The sequence below is a fragment of the Scyliorhinus torazame genome, chromosome 7 (genome assembly GCF_047496885.1).
Source record: "Scyliorhinus torazame isolate Kashiwa2021f chromosome 7, sScyTor2.1, whole genome shotgun sequence".
In the NCBI taxonomy this organism is placed as follows: Eukaryota; Metazoa; Chordata; class Chondrichthyes; order Carcharhiniformes; family Scyliorhinidae; genus Scyliorhinus; species Scyliorhinus torazame.
Window position 1 is genome coordinate 255461188 of NC_092713.1, and position 20241 is coordinate 255481428.

Genomic DNA, 20241 nt, shown 5'->3' on the forward strand with positions numbered 1-20241 from the left:
CTTCTGTGGTTCTTTTCAGTATTTTAATTTATGCTACTTGTTTACCATAAAAGCAAATGCTGTTTTTGATTCTAGTAGTGAATTTGTTTTAATTGTATTTTCTGTTTTACTTTTGTGTTTATGGGGTGTCTGTGACTGCTTGCTGCTCACTGGTATTTTTGCCATTTTTTCATTCTATTAGCGCCATGTACAATCACTTTTCCCTTCATTGATTTCAAAACAATGCATCTTCAAAGAGATGGGAATGGTAAGTATGCTTTGCCATCGATCTGCATTCAGTCAACCAACATTTAGAAATATCAAGAATAAAAGCTTCAGGTTACATGCAAAAGGAAATCTTAATGATTTGGCTTGTTTTAAAAAAATATAATTGTGGGATATGGAATCGAAGTGAACTAACTTTTAACCCTTTGAAAACTGAGCTTAATTCATTCTGGAAGTATTACAATTAAAGCTGTTCTGTGATCTTTACCAATGCTGAATTAATATTTTAACATTTCCAAAATTATCTGTAGCTAGTTACATTACACTATAGATTAAAATTCTTTACATTTTATGAATTTGATTCTGTACATTTTTTTGATTTATACCTAGTATCTGCACCGTTTACAAACTGTAGCAGTGGATCAGCACAGAAACCAATAATTCTGTTTTGGTGATCATTACTTTTTGAAGTTGAGCAATAAACTAGAGAACATGTTTGATCTGATGCTGGTCACATTGACAATAGGGTGCTGAAATTGGCCTCCGTATCTCTGATTTGTAGGAAGGTTCAAAGATCTGATTAGGGTGTGGCACAGTGGTTAGCACTGCTGCCTCACAGCACCAGTGACCCAGGTTCAATTCCAGCCTTGGGTGACTGTGGAATCTGCACATTTTTCATGTCCGCGTGGGTTTCCTTTGGGTGCTCGGGTTTCCTTCCTCAGTCCAAAAATGTGCTAGTTGGGTGGGGTTGTGGGATCGGGTGGGGGAATGCGGCGAGGTAGTGGACTCTTTTAGAGGGTCGGTGCAGACTCTATGGGCCGAATAGCCTCCTCCTGCACTGCAGAGATTCTATGATACTGTCCATTGGATCTAGCGAAAGTGCCGTTGATTAAGGACTAGATCTGACTCCACTGGTGAGCCACAATTAAATAGCTTATCCAGCATTGTTCATAAGCATGGTCATGTGAATGAAGTACCTCAGGTTGCCAGGCACCCATGGAACTGCACACTTAGTAAGGAGCCAATGTTTTGAACCGAGGAAAGAAAGGAATCTTGGATGGTAGATGTTAAAAGAGTTAAAGACCATAAAGAGCAAATTAATCTGCCAGTTTTTAGTTAGCTTTTTGGGGGCTTGTGATTTTCAGGCATTAATATTAACGCAAGTGATCACTTTGCATGATTTTTGGATTGAAAACTGCAAACAAAATATTCAGTACTCAAAGGGTTCACATTAGCATTTTGAATTGGTTCAAATTGTAAGTAATCAAAGTATCTCAATTGGTCTTTGTACACTAATTTTTAGATTAAATTTAATAAAAATTACCGGCAGCACGGTGGTGCAGTGATTAGCACTGCTGCATCACGGCACCAAGGTCCCAGGTTCGACCCAGGCCCTGGGTCACTGTCCGTGTGGCGTTTGCACATTATCCTCGTGTTTGTGTGGGTTTCACCCCCACAACCCAAAGATGTGTGGAAAAAATGAATTGGATACTCTTTAAAAAAAAAAAAAGAAATTAAAAAAAAATAAAAAAATTTAATATAAAAATTAATATTGTTTTTACTTTGATTTGACCATCAGTTCCCTGAAGTTTTAAGATCAGGATTTTGCCTCTTACTACAGTGCACACATATAAATAGATGCCCTGATTTGCAGAATGTATGTATTTAAATCATTCACATGATTGAGTCATAATTGCTAATGTCTGCTCTGAGGAAAATATTGCGAGAAGTGAAAGATAACCAAAAGACAGTCTGCAACGAAAACTGACCCTAACTTTCCTTTCTGTTCTTGTGTGTCACTGTCGGAGTAGAAAAAGCCTTTTGAACAAGAGGAGAATTGGGGAGAAAATAATTGAGAAATAATAATGGCATAGAATTGAAAGGTTGAATGTTCTTTATGGCCACTTGTACACTTGACATTGGAATAACTTTGCTGCAGTATATGAACTGAAATTGGACAAACCTGACCTCCATTTCTACAAACCTGTGAGCAGTTGAAGGGGAAAATAATTTTTTGTGCTTCTGTCTTAACACTATTTAATAATTCTTATAGCTTTCCATAAGGGTAAATTAATATTTATCAGGCTGATGTCAAAAGTGGGTTTTACTTTGTATAGGAAGATTATTTTTTTTAATGAAATTGGAATTATTGGAATTTTTTTTTAAAAAAGAAGAAATTAGTTGTGAGCATATTCATTTTTACAAATACATTTAGAGCCCCCAATTTGTTTTTTCCCAATTAAGGGGCAATTTAGCATGGCCAATCCACCTTTGGTTGTGGAGGTGAGACCCACGCAGGCATGGGAAGAATGTGCAAACTCCACACAGACCGTGACCTGGGGCCAGGATCGAACCCGGGTCTTCGGCGCCATGAGGCAGCAGTGATAACTACTGTGCCGCCCGTGAGCATATTCATACTTCACATACAGTTGAAAAGCTAAGTTCCCATACATTCAGAATGCATTGAAGCTGTATGGAGAACAAATCATAGATATGATCAGAAATATTAAAATACAGTCCTCTGACTTTGAGCATGTCTCATCTCCAATCTGTTGCATTTTATTTATTCAAAACCGTTGTATTTTTGGTTCCTTGTCCACCTTCAAGTTGCTGTGAGACATTTTGAATGTTGTGTTTATATGGAAGCGTCCTGCTGACTTTAGTTCTGGATACTCTCGTTGCTGAATTTAATACAGCTCTCTCTCTTCTCTCTCTCTCTCTCTCTCTCTCTTCCCCCCCCCCCCCCCCCCCTTGAACTACTGTGCTTAATTGTCTCTGATTTCTAAGGAGAAAGAACGGACTTGCATTTATACAGTGCTTCTCACAACCTCGGGTGTTCATAGATACTATATAGCTAATTAAGTATTTCTTGAATTGTAATCGCTGCTGTGAAAAGTAGGGAAAGGCAGCGATTAATTTTCACCGGCAACGTCCCACAATAAGCAATGAATAAATAATCAGATCAGCTGTATTGGTGATATTGATGGAGGGAAAAATACTAACCAAGATGATGGGAGAACTTCTGTTACTATTTGCAAAGGGCCCACAGCTGTTTTAACAACAAAATAAATAGGGGCAGGAATAGGCCATTTTGCCCTTTGAGATGGATGATCTATCTGAAAACCACTTTCCCACCCTATTCCCTTGATTCACTTAGTTTCCAAAAATCCTATCAATATTACTCTTTAATATACTCATCAACTGAGCATCCAAAACGGTCTGGGATAGTGAATGCCAAAAGATTCCCAATCCTTGAAGTGAGCAAATTTCTTGTTATCTCCGTTTTAAATATCTGACCACCTTGAGACTGAGCCCTAATTCTGGACTCTGCAGCTAGGGAAATATTCTGTCAAGGCTCATAGGAATGAAGGTGATCTCATTGAAACATATAAAATTCTTTAAAGGTGCAGTGACTATCGGCCTAGTGTGGTCAATCTCGCCTCATAAGACAATCCTCCATCTTGGGCAACAGTCTTGGCGGAGTGGGAGGGGGGGGTGGGGGTGGGGGTGCAACAAAGGTTCACTAAGGTAAGTCTATCCTTCCTTGGGTATAGAGTCAAAAGCTGTATTCAAGGTATTAATTGTAGTAAGTCGTCGTTGCTCTTGTACATCAATCCCTTTGGAATAAAGGTTAACATACATTTTCTTGCTGTTAACTTTGTGATTTTTGTTTACAATGGCACAGTACCTCTGAAAACTAACATATCCCAGTTTCTCTCCTATTTTAAAAATGCTCTGCTTTTCTATTCTTTGTACTGACTTTCTCACATTTCTCCAAGACATTCGACATCCTACATCCTTGCCCAGTCGCACAATCTGACTATGCTCCTTTGCTCCTCTTGAGTCCTCCTTACAGCTTGCTTTTCCCCCATAACTTTTTAGGCTTCACAAATTTGGATACAGTGCATTTGATCCCCTCATTGAAGTCGTTGATGCTTTTAGAAAATCCAAATACGCTAGTTCCCCCTTATCTACCCTGCCAATTACAACTCCAAGAAGCCTATATCAGATTTGTCGAATGTACCCCCCCTTTCATAAACCCATGTTGAGTATCGTTTTCTGAGTGTTATCCTATCCTTAATAATAGATTCTAACATTTTCCAATTTATTTTATTTCTACTATTACGATTCCAGACCCCAACCGTAGTTAGGATACTAAACCGAAACCCCAATATTTTAGATTATTTGGAAGACTGCGGAAAGAATGATTTGTTCCCCCAGTGATTGCATGAAAAAAAGGGCTTTGGTATTTTTAATATAAAACTTTATTATGAATACAATATTAAACTTTTTAAACTGAGAACAGCGTACAATTACTCCTTAAAACTTTATTATGAATACAGTATTAAACTTTTTAACTGAAAAGAACAGCGTACAATTACTCCTTAAAACTACTACTCAATTTCCCATTAAACAACAAGAAAAAAAACATACAGCTCTTAATCTGTCTTAAAATTAGAATGATGTGGAGATGTCGGCGTTGGATTGGGGTGGGCACAGTAAGAAGTGCAACAAGTTTGTTTAGAATCACTAGCTTTCGGAGCGCATTCACCTGAGGAAGGTGCTGCGCTCCGACAGCTAGTGATTCGAAACAAACCTGTTGGACTTTAACCTGGTGTTGTAAGACTTCTTAAAATTAGATGGCAAAGAGTAATACTTGCTTTATAAAACCAGTGTGGCTCCTGTTGGAACTCTTCAGACTCTGCTGAATGTATTTAAAAAGCTGGTTTACCTCGTGTGTTTCAGCTTCTTTCTTGTCCCCAAACAAGACTGTTCTGCTTTACAGATTATTATTCGTAAAACTATCCTACTGTGAGAGAATTGTGGACTCAGTTTCAGGCAGATCAGAATTCACCTCTTCTCTTCCCCCAAAGCTTCTCCAAAGCCCCCTGCCTCTCTGCGTATTCCTGAGCTCCACCCAGAAATGACCTTATCTCTCCAGGCTGAAAAACAAATTGTCTCTGCATGCTGCAACAGCACAATAACTCCCCAGGGAGTTCCCCGTCAAACCACATTCCTTTGGTCAATTTCACCTGCTGTTTCTTAGAAGCAAAACAGTACGCGGCACGGTGACACAGTGGCTGCCTCACACACTGCTGCCTCACAGCGTCAGGGACATGGGTTCGATTCAGACCTCCGGTAACTCTGTGTGGAGTTTGCACTTTATCCCTGTGGCTGCGTGGGTTTCCTCCCACAGTTCAAAGATGTGCAGGTTTTGTGAATTGGCCATGTTAATATGCCCCAATGTGGGGTTAGGGGGGGATAGAAGCAGGAATTGGGCTTGGGTAGGAACAAGGGCCAGTTCAGATGCAATGGGTCGAATGGCCTCCTTCTGCACTGTAGGGATTCTATGAAAATCCTTTTTCAAAAGCATGATCACTGCAGTCAAGCGCACTATAACCCCAGGTTATTAACCCGTAACTTGTCCCTAAACTAAGAAGCCAATGTTCCTAAAATCTACATTTGTCTCGCTGCCCAAGAGGATAGATGACATCTTGGTTTAACATCTCAACCAAAAGATGAGACCTCTAACAATGTAGCAGTCCACCAGCACTGTTCTGAAATGTCAACCTTGATTATGTGGACAAGTCTGGATTGGAACCAGAGGGAGAGTCACATTGAGATATTATGATCCTGAAGGATTGTAGTGTATTTTAGTCAGCCTTTACTCCAGTGCTGTCTATTTATTCTGTTTCTGTATTCCTGCTAGTCTAATTCTGGTCTTTCAAACATCCCCAAGTTTTAATTGCTTGGTCGATGGTGGCCGTGCCTTCAGTTAACCAGGCCCTAAGCTCTGCCCACACGTCTTTGCTTCTACCTCACTTCACCTTGTTGGAACTGCTGAAAATCTACCTCTTCTAATCAAGTTCTTGATAATTTAACCTAATGTCTCCTTATGTGGATTGGTGCTATATTATGTTTTATAATGCTCCTTTGAAGTACCGTGGAACATTAACAGCATTATATAACCATGTAATTTTTTTGTGTTTTATATCTCCATTGGAAATGTTACATTTCCATTGCTAATAAAGATTTTTAGGGTGCTAAATATCATATCACTGAAGTAACCAAGCTAATTCCTTACTTGGATATGCATTTAAAGTGCTGTAACCTTCAAGGCTACAGTCCAAGAGCTGGAAAGTGCAATTAGACTGGATGGCTATTTGTCAGCTGGCATGGACACTCAGCTGAATGGCCTCCTGTGTTACAGATTTCTGATCATTTTGCGGTCAGTTTTTACTTTATTCTTAAGCTCTTGTATTTAATTAGCAGGCATTTTTCCCAATGTAGAGAGAGGGTTTCAAAATCTCAAGTGGCAGTCGGAACTGCAGTCAGTTGAGAGAGTTTCCATTTAAATACCAAACTTTGAAGGATTGTATTGGGAAAACAACTGATAGGAATGTGCTCTTATAATGCTAGTGTTTGTTCCACTGTCATTTATTATTCAGCTTACCAGGAGGGAAGGCTGGGAGAGAGAAGAACCCCATCCCCCACATGCTCGTAGGAATATACATTTCCTGCCTATACGAAGAACTAAAATTAATCAGAAGAATTGGTATTTTGATACAGAAAAAATTAAGAAAGTTAATACCTTGTGTAAAATATGAAGGAATTCACTGATTAAAATATAATATCCAAATGGTTTGTAGGCACTTTATCATTTTTTATCATGAGGCTTGTAAATAAATGGATATTTTTGATAACTGGCTTTTTGGAAAAAAAAACCTGTTTCAATTTTTTATTTAATAATTTTTAATGTTTAATTTAAAGCAAATGTTTTATAGCAATGGTATGACTCCTTGTAGCCATTACTGCTAAATGATTACTGTGAACTGGCTGTTTTCTGAATAGTCCTTCCCCCATGTCACTGCACCCCTTTAAGTGAACATGTTTATATCTATGGAAGGACAAACAAAAGCGGAAGCTTCCAAGATATCTCCTAATTCATATAGTTGAATAGCTGAGTCATGCAGATGACTTGTGGCAGCTCTACTGAATTATCTGGTCCAAGCCAAGTTGGTGTTAGGATACACAGCAGTTGGTCTCGACGAGGGTTTTAAAATGAGATAATTACCCTGGATTTCTGTGCTTAACCAAAATCTAGGGGTCACTGCATTTTTTCTCAATGTTATGCTTTGAAATGAAATGAAATGAAAATCGCTTATTGTCACGAGTAGGCTTCAGTGAAGTTACTGTGAAAAGCCCCTAGTCGCCACATTCCGGCGCCTGTTCGGGGAGGCTGGTACAGGAATTGAACCGAGCTCCTGGCCTGCCTTGGTCTGCTTTAAAAGTCAGCGATTTAGCCCAGTGTGCTAAACCAGCCCCTCCTTTGAATAGAGTTGACATGTCCAAAATGGTAGGGAAGCCATTGACTGGAATGAAATAAATGTAAAGGTGCAAATGGCAGTAACCTGAATCCAAAAATACAAAATACTGTAACTACACAACATCAACTATAACTACACAACATCAAACCAATGGTTTGGGTGGTGACCGATCTTCAGAACTCATTCTTGTGCTGCTTGTACTGCTTTGTAGCAATTATAACATTGCCTTTCAAATAATGACAGCCAAAATTTTAATTTTTAAATTAGAGATTATCTATTCTATAATTGTTCTGGAAGATTTTTGGAACCAATAAAATAAGTGTGGAAACTTGTTTAAAAAAAAAAATAGTAAATTCCAATTAAGGGGCAAAATTCAGTGTGGCCAATCCATCCACCCTGCACATCTTTGGGTTGTGGGGGTGAGACCCATGCAGACATACGGGGAATGTGGAAACTCTACATGGACAGTGACCTGGAGCTGGGATCGAACCAGGGTCCTCGGTGCCATGAGACAGCAGTGCTAAGCACTGTGCCACCGTGGCCAGGTGGAAACGTTTTTTAATAAATACTTTTATTTAAAGAGTAGCCAACTGTAATGAGAATTGCATTTCATTTTGAACAGTATATGGCTAACAGTGCCCTGCTACCCCTCTTTCCTTGTGATAACTGGTACTTGAATACAAATGAAGAAACAAAGTCTTGTTGGAATTTCTAATGCTTTGAAATCTGTTGATTTGCTTTCTACTAAAGTGGTACAATACTGTTAAATTATTTGGAGTTAGCCATTATCTTTATCTGACAGTTTGTTTTCTTTTTCCATGTAGATCCTGTTCCTGCATTTAAATCGTGGCAGGATGAATATGAACATGAATTAGGAGAGGCACAACTCTCACCACAGGCAGGCAGACTGATTAGTCATCCCCTTGAAGAGGACCCACCACCCATGTTATGCCGTCGTTACCTTAATTTTGGTCACAGTCAACGCTTTATACACGAGTCAGATTCCGTAAACTCTACATTGAAAGGGCTTTCCTCCTTTAGGTATGATGAGTTGTAGTGTTCCGGTGAGGCTTCTTTATTAAAAAAACATATATTGTACACATTCTCCCCTCTTTCAAGGTGCCAATTCTATTAAATTACTCTGTTCTTGTAACACCCCCCCCCCCCCCCCCCCCCGGTCTCAGAGGAGGTTAGGAGGCAGGCCATTGAACAAAATTGTAAAATAGCACATTGTGGATGCGTTCCTACCCTTAAATGATCTTGTCAGAGATGCGGGTCAGCGGAGCAAAGGCTACCCATCCAACTGTGGCAGCTAGTCAATTTGGCCCATTTATGGACTAACTGGGTGAAAGGTATGCACTGGGATTGTCCTGGCAGTGGCCTGGTTCCTCTATTGAGGTTAGAGTTTAATTGGTGATGGCATTCGGGGTAGGGAACTCCCCCCAGGGGAGTGATGGCCTGTTAACTGTAATCATATGCTGGTTTAAATTTTCACTGTCACTAATGTGGCAACTGTGACGGGAGGTTTTGGTGAGCTGTGCAATTGTGGGTGCCTTCATTTACAAATGCAATTCTACACATGCATTTCAACTGAATAGACATCAGGATATCGAGTCAATTTCACCTCCTTAGCTCCAGGTACATTGAGGCCAATTGCAATATCCTTACTGTCATTGAGTACGAAAGTTCACTTAGAAATAACCTTGTCTGATTTGGTTCAGCTTTAAATTGATAGCCCTAAACAGCAGTGTTTAATAAATTTGATGCATTAAAACATGTTTCATAAACCATGTAATTAACCTATTTAAAGTCAATTTACATTTTTTGCCCTGTAATTTTAAAAACAAACTCCTTTTATCAGCCATTCAGCAAGAGATTTTATAAAATGATGCCTTTTTCTAGTTTTGCAAATGGTTCATTTGCTTTCCTTGATGATTGTTGTAATTGTATCTTAAAGACCACGAAGATCGTCATTTGATTCCAAAGATGATGAAAAGGAAGAGCAGGCTCAATTGCAGCTGACTAAAAAAGTTCAGAACATCAAAAAGAAAATTAAGTTATTTGAAGAACAGTTTGAAAAGGAGAGGAAGTATAAGGTAAGCATTTTGAAAGTGCATATTCATGAATACCTTGTGTATCCGTTGGTGTATTTGGTTGTCACTGAAGATAAACACTAATTCAAGATACAATTGCTGGCAAATTTGACTTATTACTTTTAAAATGTGACATATCACTTCCAAAATTATAACTGTTGAAATGAAGTAGTTAACTGCTGTTAATGCTACACTCAATGTCTTTTTTTAAAGCCATCCCACAGTGACAAAGTAGCAAATCCAAAGGTTTTGAAGTGGATGAATGAACTGGTCAAATTACGCAAGCAGTTAAAAGGTAATAATTCTATTTTTTTACAAATTCACAATGAATCTTGTTCGTTGTATGTACTTGTAACTTACCAATTAATATGTCCAATTGTAGATATGAAGTTGAAAATGGCAAGCCTGAAAATTTAAATTGAAGGTCTACCAATGTGTTTGACTATTTTTTTAATTGCAAGCACAAAATCATAGAATCATAGCATTTACAGTGCAGAAGGAGGCTATTCAGCCCATCGAGTCTGCACCGGCTCTTTGAAAGAGCACCCTACCCAAGCCCACACCTCCCCCCTATCCCCATAACCCAGTAACCCCACCCAGCACTAAGGGCAATTTTGGACACTAAGGGCAATTTAGCATGGCCAGTCCACCTAACCTGCACATCTTTGGACTGTGGGAGGAAACCGGAGCACCCGGAGGAAACCCACGCACACACTGGGAGAACGTACAGACTCCACACAGACAGTGACCCAAGCCGGGAATCGAACCTGGGACCCTGGAGCTGTGAAGCAATTGTGCTAACCACTGTGCTACCGTGCTGCCCTATGCAACACAAAAAGTGTCAGATTTCATGATTGGGGCCTCTTTTGATGTCTCTAAAATGACTCATTCCTCTCCATAAATGATCTTCAAATATTTTGCTGAGGTCAATGCCTTTTTTTGTGTCGAAATATAAAACAGAAAGGCTGGTTGGTCTGAGCACTTTTAACTCACTCAGCTAGCCAATGTTGTTTTTGGTTCATGTGATGCTCAGATCCACCCAAAAAGTAAGACACTCTGCTGTCCGGAGTAGCCATGTTTTTTTTCTGTTAGTTGATCTGCTGTTAGGAACTGGCAACTTTTAAGAATTTGAACTCCCAGTTATTAACTGAAAAGTCCACATAAATTTCAGGGTTTAAAGGAAAATACTTTTACTGACAAAAGAAATAGCACAATACTATTAACTTAACACTATCTTGTGAACACTTGTATTTTAAACCAAACCCCTTTCAATTTCTACTGCAAGCTCTTTATTTACTATTACAGTTACATATGGTAGTTTGATTCTCCTGGAATCAGCAAAATGTGTCACAGCTCCTAAGGATATACTGTTTTTTTCCTTTTCCGAGTTATCTTTCATGGGGATTCTTACATTGACATTCATCTAGATGAATCCCCCAGACCACCTTCAACTCGTTAATTGATTTGGATTTCCCTGGCCTGAGTATGAGCTTCCCTCACATCCTTGCATAATAACTCCAAATCAGAAATATTCCTGGTGCCTGATGGCCTTCTGCATCTTGTTCTGGCTGCTGTCCAGCGGACTGCCTCACCGACTGTGAAAACAATAGACATATACCAAAACAAAAAAAACTTCCTCATCCCCACAGCTCATCTCCATAGCAATGTGCCACACAGGGATTGTTCCCTGGTGAAAATGCAAATCAATTATCTTTAACCTTAAACCTTTGATCTGAAAAGCATGTGGATACTTTAAGATGTTCCTTTGTCGACCAGGTGCCTTTCTTTGATCCATGGAAATTACATGAATAATTTAACTCACCCCCTCCCAGTTTACACCTTAACTTCAAACCTTCTCCTGAGAAGTCTCCAGACAGCCTTCCTCCTTGAGATATTCGGAGAAACCACTATAATCCTCGGTGTGAATACCTCTCGCCACTATCCCAGCAACACAAGATTTCTCCTTTGATCTGCAACCCAGACCAATCTGATGAACTAACTAGACCAAACTTTCCTGCATTTTAAACAATACAATTTCCAAACCAAAAAAAATCATGTAATATATGTATTTCCTTTTTTTATATATAAATTTAAAGTGACCAATTTTTTCCCCAATTAAAAGCCAATTTAGCGTGGTCAATCCACCTACCTGCACATTTTTGGGTTGTGGGGGTGAGACCCACGCAGATTCCACACCGACAGTGACCTGGGGCAGGGATCAAACCTGGGTCCTCGGTGCCGTGAAGCTGCAGTGCGCCAGCATGCCCCCCCCCCCCCCGATGTATGTACTTCCAACAGTGTTTTGGTGTTGCTGTAAAAAGTCCAGATTATGTACTTTTATAAGAAACCAAATGTAATGTACTGTAACTGTACACAATGAAGTTCCAAGTTTACAAAATTTAATTAAGCGCAAACACCTCGAGTAAATGAACAACATTTTGCATTCATATACCTCCATTCAATGCAAAAAAAAGTCTTGGTCAGATAAAATCAGACAAAAATAAAAACTGAGCCAAAGGAGGACCTATTAGGATGGTTGACCGAAAGCTTGATCAAAGGCATAGACTTTGAAGAGAACCATAAGACATAGGAATAGAATTAGGCCACTCAGCCCATTGAGCCATGCTCAATCATGGCTGATATTTTTCTCATCCCCATTCTCCATCCTTCTCCCCATAACCCCTGATCCCCATATTAATCAAGAACCTATCTATCTCTGTCTTAAAGACGCTCAGTGATTTGGCCTCCACAGCCTTCAGCGTCAAAGAGTTCCACAGATTCACCACCCTGTAGCTGAAGAAATTCCTCCATCTCTGTTTTAAAGGATCGTCCCTATAGTCTGAGATTGTGTCCTTTGGTTCTAGTTTTTCCTACAAGTGGAAACATCCTCTCCACGTCCTCTCTATCCAGGCCTCGCAGTATCCTGTAAGTTTCATTAAGATCCCCCTTCATCCTTCTAAACTCCAACGAGTACAGACCCAGAGTAGTCAACCATTCCTCATACGACAAGCTGTTCATTCCAGGGATCACTCTTGTGAACCTCCTCTGGACCCTTTCCAAGGCCAGCACTTCCTTCCTTCGATACGGTGCCCAAAACTGCTCACAATACTCCAAATGGGGTCTGACCAGAGCCTTATGCAACCTCAGAAGTACATCCCCGCTCTTGTATTCTAGCCCTCTCTACATGAATGCTAACATTGCATTTGCCTTCCTAACTGCCAACTGAACCTACATGTTAACCTTAAGAGAATCTTGAACAAAGGCTCCCGAGTCCCTTTGTGCTTCTGATTTCCTAAGCATTTCCTCATTTAGAAAATAGTCTATGCCTCCATTCCTCCTTCCAAAATGCATAACCTCACACTTTTCCACATTGTATTTCATCTGACACTTGTTTGCCCACTCTCCTAGCCTGTCCAAGTCCTTCTGCAGCCCCCTTGCTTCCTCGATACTACCTGTTCCTCTACAGATCTTTGTATCATCTGCAAACTTAGCAACAGTGCCTTCAGTTCCTTCCAGCTCATTAATGTATATTGTGAAAAGTTGCCGTCCCAGCACCGACCCCTGAGTCACTGGCTGCTGTCCTGAAAAATACCCCTTTATCCCCACTCTCTGCCTTCTACCAGTCAGCAATCCTTTATCCATGCCAGAATCTTACCCTAAAACAACATTGGCTCTTAACTTATTTAACAAGTCTCCTATGCGGCACCTTGCCAAAGGCCTTCTGGAACTCTAAATAAATCACATCCACTATTCTCATTTGTCTAACTTCCTTGTTACTCAAAGAACTCTCAGATTTATCAGACATGACCTCCCTTGACGAAGCCGTGCTGACTCGGTCCTATTTTATCATTCACGTCCAAGCACTCCGTGATCTCATCTTTAATAATGGAGTCTAAAATCTTACCAATGACCGAAGTCAGGCTAACCGGCTTATAATTTCATGTCTTCTGCCTCCCTCCCTTCTTAAACAGTGGTGTTACATTAGCCGCTTTCCAGTCCTCTGGGACCCTCTCTGCCTCCAGTGATTCCTGGAAAATCACCACCAATGCCTCCACAATCTCCTCAGCTATCTCTTTGACAACCCTGGGGTGTAGTCCAGCCGGTCCAGGTGATTTATCCAGCCCTTAAAAGAGGGAGGTGGAGAGACAGAAGAAATAATGGAAATAAGAGCATGGCAAACTCGGTTCTGACCAAAAGTGATGCAGAAAGAGATTGGATGCACAAAAGGCATGAATCAGTTTGGAAAGTGTAAGGCTTGTGGAGGTTATGAAGGTAGGGATTGAAACATGGGATGAGGTGAAAATTTGAGGTCTTGAGATAGTGAGATTGATAGTGCAGAAAGAATAGGTGATAGATGATTGGGACTTGCTTCAGAACAGCCGGCACTTGCTGCAGGGCGTGACTTTGGGGGGGGGGGGGGGTAAAAAAAAAAGCATGAAAAGGGGAGAGAGAGTGGTAAGACATTGGGGTATAAATGAGTGCCAGAAAAGGGGGGAAAGAGTATGGAGCTGGGGCAGCGACTCAGCCTGTGAAATGACCATTCTGAGAAAAAACAAAGTGGCATGTCACAGAGAAATGGGTATGCGATTGGTTGGTGAGTATTTTGCTCAGTTTCAAGCATCATATACTTTATTAATAATTGTAAGATGTTATTAGTAAGGTTCACTCGCAATTGCAAAGCTCATTCGGAGTAGTAGGGTTTATTAATTTAATTAAGAAAATGAATTAACGCAGTAAAGATGGCAGGGTTAGTGATGTGTTGCAACATGTGCTACATAAGAGCACATGACATTTAGGAAAGAAATAAAGCTAGGTAAAGGTGGACGGGTAGCTCTGTTAATTAAGGATGACATTGGTACCACAGAGAATGGTGACTTTAACTCTGGCGATCAAGATGTGGAATCAATTTGGGCAGAGATAAGAAATTAAGTAAAGATAAGTCATTTGTGGGAGTTGGAACCACACTGTCGGGTGGGGTATACGGGAAAAAATAATGAGGGCTTGTGAGAAAGGTAATGTGATAATCATGGATGATTTCAATCTGCGTAAATTGGCAAAGATAGCCTAGCTGATGGGTTTTCAGGACAGTTTCTTAATACATGTTCCAGAGCCAACTGAAGAGCAGGCTAAACTGAATATGATATTGTGCAATGAGACAGTATTAATTCATGGCTTCATAGTGGTCCAGATAGCAGTGAGCAAAATATGGTTGAATTTCATGTTGAGGTTTGACGAAGGGAAAAGTGGATTTAAGACTAGTTTAGTGTTTTAAAAGGCATGAAGACAAAGCTGGCTGAAGTGAACTGGGATAGGTCAGTAAAGATGCAGTGGCAGACATGAAAGGAGATATTGCAGCGTACTCAGAAAAGATACATTCTAGTAAGACAGACTCTAAAGCAGTGGTTCCCAACCTTTTCTTTATTTGGACCTTAAATCATCAAAGGTTTTTACGGACCATAACGTATGCAAGCTATTTAAAACATTTTTTAACATTGCCTGTGGCTGACTGGAGTCAAACTTATATATCAACAGTATTACAAACATGGCTATTTCTAATAGTGTATGATGCATGCTCACAAATACATTGCAGATTATATTACACAAGGATGTTTGTGAAGCAAATTACATTGCGAATAATCAACATTGATTATTCAACATACGAGGTACACATAATTGTAATCCCCCCCCCCCCCCAACCACCTGCAGTACTCTTGCGGACTACCAGTGATCTGTGGACCACCGGTTGGGAATCACTACTCTAAAGGAAGGACACACCGTCCGTGGCTAACTAAGGAAGTCAAAGATGGTATCAGGTTCAAAGAAAAAGTATATAATTCTGCAAAGGTGAGTAACAGTTTGGAAGATTGGAAAGTACATAACAGCAAAGAATGACTAAATGATTAATAAGGCGGGAAAAATTAAAATGAGAGAACTCCCTAGAAATATTTCTTGAAAAAGTAATTTTCTACAGGTAGTGAAAAAGGAAAAGAAGGTTGGCACGGTTGTTAGCACTGCTGCCTCACGGCGCTGAGGACCCGGGTTCAATCCCGGCCCCGGGTCACTGTCCGTGTGGAGTTTGCACATTCTTCCCATATCTGTGTTGGTCTCATCCCCACAACCCAAAGATGTGCAAGGTAGGTGGATTGGCCACACTAAATTGCCCTTTAATTGAAAAAAATAATTGGGTTTTTAATTTTATTTTAAAATAAGGAAAAGAATAAGCAAAGTGGGCCATGATCCCCTTGTGTTAGCCTGAAGAATTAATAATAAAAAATAAGGAAATGCCAGATGAATTGGAACACTCTTGCAGAGGAATAGCTCTGCAATCTTGGATTTGACCTCTGCCTGTGCAGCTGGATCCTTGACTTCCTCACCAACAGACCGCAATCTGTCAGGATTGGCAGCAACACCTCCTCCACAATAGTCCTCAACACTGGGGCCCCGCAAGGATGTGTGCTGAGTCCTCTACTATACCCTCCATATGCACATGACTGTGTGGCAAGATTTAACTCCAACTCAATCTATAAGTTTGCGGATGATATGACTGTGGTGGGCCGTATCTCAAACAACGACGAATCAGACGACAGGAGGGAGATAAATCACTTGGTTGCATGGTGTACCGAAAACAACCTCTCTCTAAATGTCGGAAAGATCAAGGAACTTGATCATCGACTTCAGGAAGCGCAGCACGACCCACATTCCCGTCTGCATCAATGGCTCCGAAGTGGACATGGTCGATAGCTTTTAAGTTCCTGGGGGTCACCGTCACCAAAAGTCTGTCCTGGTCCACTCATGTTGATGCAACAGTCAAGAAAGCCCAACAGTCTCTACTTCCTACAGAAGGTAAAGAAATTTGGCATGTCTGCATCGACACTCAAACTTCTACAGATATGCGATAGAGAGCATCCTATCTGGCTGCATCACAGCCTGGTATGGCAACTGCTCGGTCCAAGATCGCAAGAAACTGCAGAGTGTGGTCAACTCAGTCCAACACACAAGCTTGCCACCCCCACATTGATTCGGTATACACCTCCCGCTGCCTCAGGAAGGCAGACAGCATTATCAGAGACCCCTCCCACCCAAGCAATGCCTTCTTATAGACCCTTCCATCAGGCAGAAGGTACAGAAGTCTGAAGACCCACACATCCAGACATGGGAACAGCTTTTTCACCACAGCTACAGGACTCCTCAACAACTCCTCCCTCAGACTGATCTGTTCTCTGTAAGAACACTATTCACGACATCCAGTGATGCTCTTGCTCATGTATTTGCTTTGTTTGGGCCCTTGTTCCGCATTGTAACCAATCACAGTTTGTCGATGTACCATTTGTAATGTTCTTTGTTGATTATTCTTTTTGTCTACTATGTACGTACTGTGCATGTTCCCTCGGCTGCAGAAAAATACTTTTCACTGTACTTAGGTACATGTGACAATTAATTAAATCGGCTAGTTTGCATCTGTCTTCACTGTAGAGGCGGCACGGTAGCACAATGGTTAGCACTGTTGCTTCACAGCACCAGGGACCCTGGTTCGACTCCTGGCTTGGGTCACTGTCTGTGGGGAGTCTGCACGCCCCCCCCCCCGTGTCTGCGTGGGTTTCCTCCCACAGTCCAAAGATGTGCAGGTTAGGTGGATTGGTCACTCTAAATTGCTCTGTATTGTTCAAGAGTTAAGTCCTGGCTTATGAGGATAGGGTGGAGGTGTGGACTTGGGTAGGGTGATATTTCAGGGGCCAGTGTAGACTCTATGGGCCTAATGGCCTCCTTCTGCACTGTAAATTCTATGATTCTATGATAAGATTTGTCCAACGAACGGGCTGCAATTCGGTGGCCCCTGGAGTTACTGTTCAAAAGCCAATAAGACAATAAGTTCATTATGCAGGCAGGCCCAATTCAAGATTTTGAAAGGGGCTGCACCTCCAATCACAGGCTTTACCTTTCACGTGTTTGCTTCGGCAAAAATGAAGGCAAGAAATGGATTTCTGATCTGAGGAGCAGAAAGTTGCGGGCACATGCACACATGCAGTTTATTGTTTTGCCACATTTTATCTTTATGCAATTTGCCCACCAGTTCCTTCAGTGAGACAAAAATGCAAATATGCCCCCTCTGATCCAGAGTGAAAAGGTTGGACAAGCCTGCTGTGGATAATATAAATAACATCCCAGTAATGTGAATCAGGAGGTGAAAGCGAGGGAGGAATTTAAAACCATTATAATCACCAAGGAAATGAATGGTATTTAGAAAATTATTCAAATTAACATCTGAAAAGGCGCTGGGTCCTGATGTACTTCACCCAAGGGTCTTAAAAGGAATAGATGCATTAGTTTTAATTTTCCAAATTTCCTTAAATTCTGGAAATCTATTTGGAAAATAGTGAATGTGATTCCTCCATTCAAGAAACGAGGGAGGCAGAAAGCAGGAAACTACACCTGAAGATCTGTTACAGGGAAAATGCTGTAATCTATTATTAAAGAGGTTATGGTGGGACACTTGGGAAATCTCAATGCAATCAGAGAGAGTCAACAGGACTTGTGAAAAGAAAAAAAATCATGTTTGACTGATTTAGTGGTTAGCACTGTTGCTTTACAGCATCAGGGTCCCAGGTTCGATTCTAGGCTTGGGTCACTGACTCTGTGGAATCTGCACGTTCTCCCCCTGTCTGTGTGGATTTCCTCTGGGTGCTCTGCTTTCCTCCCACAAGTCCTGAAAAGACGTGCTGTTAGGTAATTTGGACATTCTGAATTCTCCCTCCGTGTAACCGAAAAGGTGCCGGAGATTGGCGACTAGGGTTTTTTCACAGTGGCTTCATTGCAGTGTTAATGTGAGCCTACTTGTGACAATAAAAAAGATTATTATGCAGTGGAGTTCTGAGAGGAAGTAACGAGCAACAGGATCAAGAGATGTACTTGGCTTTCCAGCAAGCATTTGACAAGGTGCCACATCAAAGGTTACTTCAGAAAATAAAAGCACATTGGGGTAACGTATTAATATGGATAGACGATTGGTTAGCTAACCGGAAATGTGATTAGGAAAAAATAGTCACTTCTGGAGTTGGCAAGATGTAACACGTGGAATGCCATAGGGATCGGTGCTGGAGGACTCAACGCCACAATTTTTATCTTGGATGAAGAGACCTTGGTTATGGTTGCAAAATTTGCTAATCACACAGACAGGTAGGAATATAAGTTGTGAAGAGGCTTTAAAAAAAATCATTTATGAGATGTGAGAATAGCTGTCTAGGCCAGTATTTTTTCCTATGCCTAATTGCCTTTGAGAAGCTGGTGGTATGCTGCCTTGAATGATTGCAAGAAGTCTTGCAACACCAGGTTAAAGTCCAACAGGTTTGTTTCAAACACTAGCTTTCGGAGCACTGCTCCTTCCTCAAGTGAGGCTCCTTCCTCATTCACCTGAGGAAGGAGCAGTGCTCCGAAAGCTCGTGTTTGAAACAAATCTGTTGAACTTTAACCTGGTGTTGTAAGACTTCTTACTGTGCTCACCCCAGTCCAACGCCAGCATCTCCACATCATTGAACCATTGCAGTCTCTTAAGGCATAGGTGCACCCACAGTGCTGTTAGGGAGGGAATTCCAGGATTTTGACCAAGCGACAATGAAGGAACAGTGATATATTTCCAAGTCAGGATGGTGAGTGACTTTGAGGTGATGTTCAGATTTCTGCTGCCCTTGTCCTTCTAGATGCTAATTTTAGTGGATTTGGAAGGTTCTGTCTAAGGAACCCTGGTGACTTCCTGCAGTGCAATTTGTAGATGGTGCAACAGGGTGCTGGAGGGATTGAATGTTTGTGGAAGAGTTGGCAATCGATCTAGCTGTTTTATCCTGGATGGTGTCGAGCTACTTCTGTTGTTGGAGCTGTACTCATCCAGGCAAGGGGAGAGTATTCCATTCCACTCCTGACTTGTGCCTTGTAGATGATGGACAGTCTCTGGGGAGTCAGGAGGTGAGTTACTCGCTGCAGGATTCCTAGCCTTTGACCTGCGCTTGTAGCCACAGTGTTTATGTCTAGTCCATCTTAGTTTCTGGACAGTGGTAACCTCCAGGATGTTGATAATGGGCTATTCAGTGATGGTAATGCCATTGAATATCGAGGTATGATGGTCTGATTCTCTCTTGTTGGAGATGATCATTGTCTGGCGTGTTACATGAGGGCTACTCGCCACTTGTCAGCCCAATCCTGGATATTGTTCAGGTTGTATCTGAGGATTCGCAAATGCTGCCAAACATTGTGCCGTTATCAGCAAATAATCCTTCTGATCTAATGATGGAAGGAAGGTCATTGATGAAACAACTGAAGATGGTTGAGCCCAGGACACTACGACGAACTGAAGTAATTGACCTCCAACCTTTCTTTGTGCCATGCATGTCTCCAACCAGTGGAGGGTTTTCACCCTGATTTCCATTGACTCCAGTTTTGCTAGGGCCTTTATGATGCCATGCTTGGTCAAATCCTGTGTTGATGTCTAGTACAGTCACTCTAGCCTCCCCTCTAGAGCTCAGCCCTTTTGTCCATGTATGAACCAAGGCTGTAATGAGGTCAGGAGCTGAGTGATCCTAGCGGAACTCAAACTGAACATCCATGAGCAGGTTATTGCAGAGTAA

General features: G+C 41.2%; 1 protein-coding gene across 7 annotated transcripts in view; it reads left to right on the forward strand.

Moving 5' to 3' along the window:
- Positions 1-20241, forward strand: part of fam13b (family with sequence similarity 13 member B) — a 190423-nt gene that overhangs the window by 133975 nt on the left and 36207 nt on the right. For 5 of the 7 annotated variants that reach the window (XM_072512300.1, XM_072512307.1, XM_072512305.1 and 2 more), the window contains 4 exons: positions 182-247; positions 8357-8573; positions 9490-9628; positions 9839-9920. In XM_072512300.1, the coding sequence (XP_072368401.1) occupies positions 182-247; positions 8357-8573; positions 9490-9628; positions 9839-9920 (504 nt within the window). The remainder of the gene's footprint in view (positions 1-181; positions 248-8356; positions 8574-9489; positions 9629-9838; positions 9921-20241) is intronic. The other 2 variants (XM_072512303.1, XM_072512306.1) reach the window with 1 other exon arrangement.